The sequence below is a fragment of the Syngnathus typhle genome, linkage group LG5 (assembly GCF_033458585.1).
Source record: "Syngnathus typhle isolate RoL2023-S1 ecotype Sweden linkage group LG5, RoL_Styp_1.0, whole genome shotgun sequence".
Lineage (NCBI taxonomy): Eukaryota > Metazoa > Chordata > Actinopteri > Syngnathiformes > Syngnathidae > Syngnathus > Syngnathus typhle.
Genome location: NC_083742.1, coordinates 12,512,562 through 12,519,624, shown reverse-complemented (window position 1 = coordinate 12,519,624; position 7,063 = coordinate 12,512,562). Strand labels below are relative to the sequence as shown.

General features: G+C 41.3%; 1 protein-coding gene across 4 annotated transcripts; it reads right to left on the bottom strand.

Moving 5' to 3' along the window:
* Nucleotides 1–125: 125 nt before the first annotated feature.
* Nucleotides 126–7,052, bottom strand: unc45b (unc-45 myosin chaperone B). Of its 4 annotated transcripts, none has more exons than XM_061279360.1 (21): nt 6,733–7,052; nt 5,638–5,696; nt 4,955–5,116; nt 4,854–4,890; nt 4,598–4,773; nt 4,339–4,428; nt 4,057–4,224; nt 3,800–3,965; nt 3,534–3,704; nt 3,291–3,462; nt 2,901–3,201; nt 2,623–2,717; nt 2,364–2,505; nt 2,159–2,299; nt 1,963–2,090; nt 1,721–1,787; nt 1,510–1,623; nt 1,310–1,425; nt 1,092–1,209; nt 847–1,002; nt 126–760 (listed from the first exon to the last, which is right to left on the bottom strand). In XM_061279360.1, exons 3-21 carry the CDS (start codon nt 5,114–5,116, stop codon nt 488–490), a joined length of 2,793 nt encoding a protein of 930 aa, XP_061135344.1. In that variant the 5' UTR covers nt 5,638–5,696; nt 6,733–7,052; the 3' UTR covers nt 126–487. The 4 variants fall into 4 exon arrangements, with proteins under 4 accessions (XP_061135344.1, XP_061135341.1, XP_061135343.1 ...); XM_061279357.1 differs by having other exon boundaries at nt 6,974–6,995; XM_061279359.1 differs by lacking the exons at nt 5,638–5,696; nt 6,733–7,052 and adding an exon at nt 5,489–5,631.
* Nucleotides 7,053–7,063: the final 11 nt, after the last annotated feature.

Below are 7,063 nucleotides of genomic sequence, written 5' to 3'. Positions count from 1 at the left end.
TTTAATCCTCTTTTTCCTTCAATAAAATGAACACTGTAGGGAGAGGTATCTTACTATGCATGAAAAGTTTTTAAAAAATGCACTCTACTCTAGATGCCGTCACATGTATGAGTAAGTCAAATGAGAAAAGTCAATAGTTTAATCGAATACGATTCAAACACAATAAAACAAATTGTTGGGATTGTCATGTCTTGTCAGATATTTTGTGTGTGGACCATACAATCAGAAGTTGAACTCTACCTGTATCCTGAATTTCCCCTGGGATCCACAAGAACAAAAATGTCAAATAAAAAAAAGAAAAATCAAAAAGCCAGTATGATTTTGAAGGTTATAAAGTTTAAACATCAGCAAACCTGTGTATTTGTTAATAATTTATGCATTATTTTTCCATATTAATCATCCAGTGATAACTTCTATATGGAAAAGGCTCATCAAAACAAACACAGGAGAGAAAGAATAACATCTATTGTGTGTTCATAGCCAGTGTTTAAGAAGGGGTGGTGAAGGGTTTGATTAGACCCAGGTCCATAGCTTTGACCAGACATTCCCGTGCGACATCGATCACATCCTGCCTTTTGGGATTGTCTTCTGCCTTGCCGATCACCGAAATAATTTCCAGCAGTTCGCTCTCAATCAGTTTCTTGGCCAGGTCGCTGTCGTCTGAGTTGAGCATGTTGTACACTGTCACGAGGCCTCGGTGCTGGACCATTGGGTTGTTGTGTAGACACAATCTCTGGAGGATCTCAAGCCACTGGGCGGTCTGTTGACAAAACATTTGTTTCGTGATAGTGCATAAATGGTGTGACATGTACAGTATGTCTCTGATGAACCACTTGGGATACGTACCACGAGGGTCATCTTGGTGCAGAGCTTCTTCTGAGCAGCAGTTAGCATAGCCAGGGCTCCGGCTGCGGCAATCTGCAGCTTGTCGTCATCTTCCCCACAAAGTAGTACCAGCAACTTCAGCTTATCATTTCCATCTTCCATGTAGCGCTCTTGGACCTACAATATGAATATGTATTACTTGTACGGTAAACGTGCAAATGTCCCATTAACTTCTCTTGTTTGTTATTATCTCCTTGTGTTCTTACAGCTTTACATGTCACCAGGTTGCACATGCATTCAGTGGCAGCTTGTCTGATCTGCTCGTTTTCTTCAAACATGTAGCTCTCAATATCGGGTAGCGCGTTCTCTTTCACGATCTTTGTCCTGAAAATGTCATAATACAAACAAAGGTAAGATATATGAAAACTGAAATCAGGTCATGTGTGCAATAATATGACATAATGGTGGTGGTTAAGGGCAATACCGTAGTTTATCACTGAAACCTGCAAAATTAGTGAGGCCTCGTAGAGCCTCGAAATTTTGGATTCCCTCTCTGTCTGTGTGAAGAAGGTTGACTAAAGGCCTCACCACCTCATACACCTGAGCGGAATGACAGAAAGGAAGACTGGTTAAGATCATGTGAAAAGACTTCACCAAGAGTCATTGTCTTAATCTCTTCCTTACTCTTTCACCGGGAAAGGCGATCTCTGGGTTTGAAATGGCTGCAATTCTGGCGAGCGCGTGACCGGCTTTTACTTTCCCAGCATCTGTCCCTTCCAGAGCCAGAGGGATCAAAGCCTGAGGGCAGAGCCAAAACAAAACCGTGTGTGTGTTCTTTAGGAGCATTAACACAATGCTGAATTTTCGACATTGACCAGACAAAAATCAAACTCACCTTTCCTCCGCCCTGGGCAACAATGACACCACGATCTTTGGGGTCGTCAGACAATGCCAAGTAAACTCTTAAGACAAAAGAAAAAGAAAATCTGAAACGCTGATACCTCTTTTGTTGTTAGGGAACAATGGTAGTCATTTTCTCATGATGTTTAATGTCTTTATATATCCACACAACACCAGAGTCATATGAAATCCAATTTAGTAGCGCACATCGCTTTCGAGTATTGTTTCGTTTCATACCTTGAGAGCATCTCCTTGGTCTGGTCTGTCAGAATGGAATTGTCTGCTTTGACCATTACAGCAAGAGCAGATGTGACTCCAGCCTTGAGAAGCCTCTTCACTCGCTTGTCAATAAAGTCCTTCTTGTCCTGTAATCAGTTGCGAGTTTGAATATAACGAGTGTGTGCAGGTATTGTGGTCCACCAGATTGTTGTACCTTGGGGTGCTGCTCAGGCACGTGCTGTTTTGAGAACTTTGCCAACTGTACCAGCTCGGGGATGATTTCTTTCTTCTCATAGGTGTTGGTGCAGTTAACCAAAGTGCAAGCCACTGCGTATATGATGGTCTTATCTTTCGACTGAAATAAAAAGAAAGCAAGTTATCGCGAGTTAACATTGTAATCTAATTTGTCATTGTTCAACCTTGGCCAGGTCAAACATGGCTTTTAATGCCTGCTCGTCCTCAACAAAGTCATCTTTGACATCGGCATCATTCGTTAGGTAAGCCAAACCCTCGATGGCCCATTTCCTTGTTTTGGCATCGATCATAGGATTGCAAAGCCACCTAGAAGAGACAACAATGACTGTGTGATCTGAATTCAACTTTAGTGGAAAAAGAAACAAAAATTAAACTTTTAACATTCTTTACTTTCATAACTTGGATATGTGTGTAAAATCTCACTTTCTGCACTGCTTAGCTAACTTCTCTGTGGAGCCCTCAGCAAACTGTCTTAAACTGTAGTCATCACCTCCTGCAGAGCCAAGTTTGCAGAGACCCTGTGGAGGAGATGGAAATTAGTACGAATAAGTACTGGAACAGAAAATACAAAAGGAATGAACTCGTTGTATTCAATCAATTTAATTCTCACGTATTACTTTCAAATTTGAACATTTCTGCAGAAATTGCACATTTTCTAGTAATGGTGTTTCTCGACAGCTCTCAAGCTAGGATACACTCACCACCAGCGAGCGTATTTTAATCTTCTCATTTTTGGTCTTCTTATAGATGTCCTTAAGCAGTGACACGCCATTTGTTATGATAAAACTAGCGCGGCTCATCTTCGTCGAGGCGTGGATGAGAGCCTCCACGGCGACCATCTGGTCCACCTCACGTTCAGAACCGCACAGCGCCACCATCATCTCCATGATGCCTTGACTTCCGACCAAGGCGTTCCCGACTTCAAAAGGACCTTGCAGCAGCCCGGAAATCACGTTGATGGCGTGAATTGTTTTGTCCATGTCGTTAGGGTCAATTTTGGATCTGTGGGAGAAGGGAAGAGATGTTAGTAGAGGCAAAAAACATTCACCTTGTTGGTGTCTGAAATGATGAGAGGGATTTCATGGGCATACTTTATGTACTCATCACAAACGTCCCTGAAGTTGTTTCTCTCTGGGTCACACGTGAGGTCATCATAAAGCCGGTTGAGGAGTACACTGGCAATGAGCTGTGTGTTATCAGTCAAGGGCAACTGGTCGGGCAGTTCAGAAACCTGACCGCACACCTTCAGGATCTTCTTCAGACCTGACAAAAATAAAACAACGAAAGAAATAGATGTCACGTTTTGTTTATCTCAAAGATTTCTTCTGCCTCACCGTGATCGATAGTGAAGAGGGTCCTTGAGTTGTCAGGGTCTTTTTTCCCTTTGCGAGGGACGTTCTTGCTCAGGAGGTTCAGCGCCTGGTCTCTGCCGTGGCCAGACACCTTTTTACTGCTCACCATCTCCAGCAAAGACAGGAGGATGGTCTTCAGGTCCTTGGCGGCATCTGGGAAGAAAACCAAAGATCGAGATGCCAATCGAATTGTATTAGCAGTCATCAACAACATCATCTATAGATAAAAGTTATGAATGAAATCTCACCCAAAACCAAGGACTCTTCTTTCCCATATTCTCTTTTATCCCCGCCTGTGAGGGAGTCGTTGATGCATTGGAAAAGATTGCATGTTGCCAGAGCAATCTCCTCATTGTCAAGCGCCATAATGCTGCACAATTTATCAATGCCCACCATGTGAATAATGGCCATTGCCTGTTAAGTGAAGACAATAATCTTATTTTCAAACTGTCAGCAAAGTATGCATGTGCACATGTACACTATTCATCTAATATGTAATCCTAACCCGAGCTTTATGTCCTGTGCACATTCCCGAAAGAGTACGAATAGCAGCCAGGATCATCTCTGGTTTTCCTGTCTCGATCATGTTGAGGAGCAGAGGCACGCCATTGTTCTGGAAGATTCTCTCTGCTCCTGCATCCTCTCTGGATAGTACAATCAGGTTGTTGGCAGCCTTCACATAAAAAAAAATACATATACAGTACAATAAGTGTAATGTGATGCAATCGAAAGATAGAATCTTATGTTTATGGGTTGTATATTTGGCTAACAGCAAAAAAAAATCCACCTTCTCCTTCTTGTCCTTTTCCATTTCTTCATCAAGTAGAATATCAAACATGTTTTGTACCCTTGAATCGGTGGAGAATGTTGTTTTGAGCTGTGAATATGAACCACAGATAGAAATGAATCTTTGATTGTGTGTTTGGACAAGATGTACACACACTACTAAAAATGCACTATTCAAATAATAAACCGTTTGCAGTTATATCGTTATCTAACAGTGAGTTTAAATTTCTCCATGCGTATGTGCTCTATTCAAATCTGACCTTTGTCTGGATTTCAGCCCCTAACCGGCGGAGAGTCTCCAGGAAAGTTTTGTTCTTGGGTTCAATGGTCGCACATCTCTGTACATCTTTAAAGGCCATGTCGAGTTTTCCAAGCTTCTCCAGAGCTTGGCAGCGCCTGTACAAGGCTTTGATATCAGCTGCATCAACATCAATAGCTGGATAAAATTAACACAGGACAAAGTTTCAATGGGTTTGGGTCATTTTTTGGGGCTGATTACTTGTTACGATTCGATACCTTTGGATGCGTCCGTGGCTGCGCCGGAATAGTTTTCCTGTTAAAACAATCACGTTGGTAAGATTGATTTGCAAATACAGTGTTACAATTAAGGTCCTTACCTTTTTTAGATAGCAGGCAGATCTGTTTCTGTGAATAACAGCCAGCAAGTTTTTGTCCTTAGACAAATTGATTGCTTTGGTGTAACACTCAATAGCCTTGTCAATATCTCCTGCTTGGAAATGTTTGTTTCCCTCATCTTTTAACTGGATTGGATCTCCCATCTATGAGGGAAAAAAAACACCAGGGATACAATCAGATCATCACGCATTCCATAATTCAGTTCAATAGTCAGCAATCAATTGCATACGTACAAAAATTGACCAATTTAATCTATTAATTGAATGTGTTGATTCTCACCATCGTTTGCAATCAGTGGCCTGCTGGCCTGGGTCTTGGGTAGTAATGGCTAAGCACATGTTATCTCATGCACATGCTATCTGTAACTTTAAATGGCCTCCTCTCAGGCCTTTTTTGGGCACGGTGCCGTGAGCAGTGCAACAAATGCTGCTTTGCTAATGGACAGACACTCACACCTCTTGCACTACTGTTCTGCCTTTACACACACACGAGAGCAAACAAAACATATACAATACCCTTTATGTTGTTCCTCTTTAAAGTCAATATTTCCTCCAATTGCCGTTCCCAGAACTTCAGTCGGATGAGATTGACACCGTATATCTGTAACCGCCTCCACTGAGAGGCCCATTTATATTTGTCAACACAGTGAGGCGGGACAACTCACGGTGGCCCATTCATGAATGATGGAGGGTGGTGGGGGGAGAGACCAAGACACAACCTCCCCTAAGAAAAAAAAACAAATCAACAAAAATTACAGGATTCTCTTCAACTTTTAAGATTACTTGTGCTGCAGAAAATAATACTGAAGGGATTTTAAAGTAAAGCAAATAATTAAATGTATATGTGACAAATTCAACCCTGCTCTCAAAAGTGGTCTCCTCCTGATAAGGTTTATTTAGGGCACAGACAGCTGAGAACTTTGTAGCAAAGCCTGATGCAAGTGTGTTGGGGTGGGGGGTGACAGCTGGAGGACCCCCAGAGTAACCTGGTAGCTTCTAGAAAAAGAACAATCTCGAGCCTCTGAAAGTGGAGGGGGGAGTCAGCTATGAGGGTGATAAGGGTTAATGTGTTGATATTTTTCTGTAGTAACTTATTTAAGATGTTTGTCTTTGCATTTGGGAAATTGCATTGAGTAAGATTTCAGTGTGAGCCATTGTGATAACAGTGTATTGACTTAGACATTAGTTCAGTAAATAATCCTTGATTCAAAGTCGAGTTTGCAGCGATTTTAACAAGAATCATATCATATGGTAACTGGCACATTTGTGAGTAAATAATTAGTGGCCCTGAATTGTGTGTTTATTTTATAATGAAGACCCAAATATTCATTAATTTTCTGCTTATCCTCAAGGAGTAGCTACAGAAAACCCATGCAGGCATGGGGTGCACATGCAAACTCCTCACAGGAAGGCTAAAATCAAACCCATCACCTCTGAACTGCGAGGCAGAATGTGCTCCAACCCCAAATATTAAAGGATTACTACTTTTGTTGAAATAATGTGTCTGGATTTTGTTCATCACATTTTTTTCATACTGCATTATATATACCGTAAGGCTGGCATTCTGGTCCATGACATACTAGTTGTCCTTCTTCCCCTATTTTACCCCGTTTTTATTATGATTATTGTAATTGTTTTGGATATTTCTATTTGTGTTATCTGTTTTATTATTGGTTGTAATCTGAAAAAAAATGGCCATGTGACGGGAAATAAAATTCAATTCGATTATTAAACATTGTAAACAAGTCATGGATACAGACCAATGCTCTTTCTCGCACATTATGAAATTAGGTCAGTTCAGAAACAGGCGCAGTACATGATGACGGGTGGCTTTTACCACACCATAAACGCTAACTAGAATAAAAAAATAAAATAAAACCAGCTTGTGACGCTTGTCAAAATTCGTAACTCGCTCTGATGAGTGTATCAAAGTGATGAAACAATCAATCACTTCACGTCATTTCACAAAGTACGCCACTTTAGAAAAATCACATCAGTCACTTAGCATCGTGCGTCGTCGTGCCGAAACTAGTGCGAGCCAACCCCGACAGCCGAGTCTTTGTTTACTTCCGGTTTGTGACAGGAAGTACA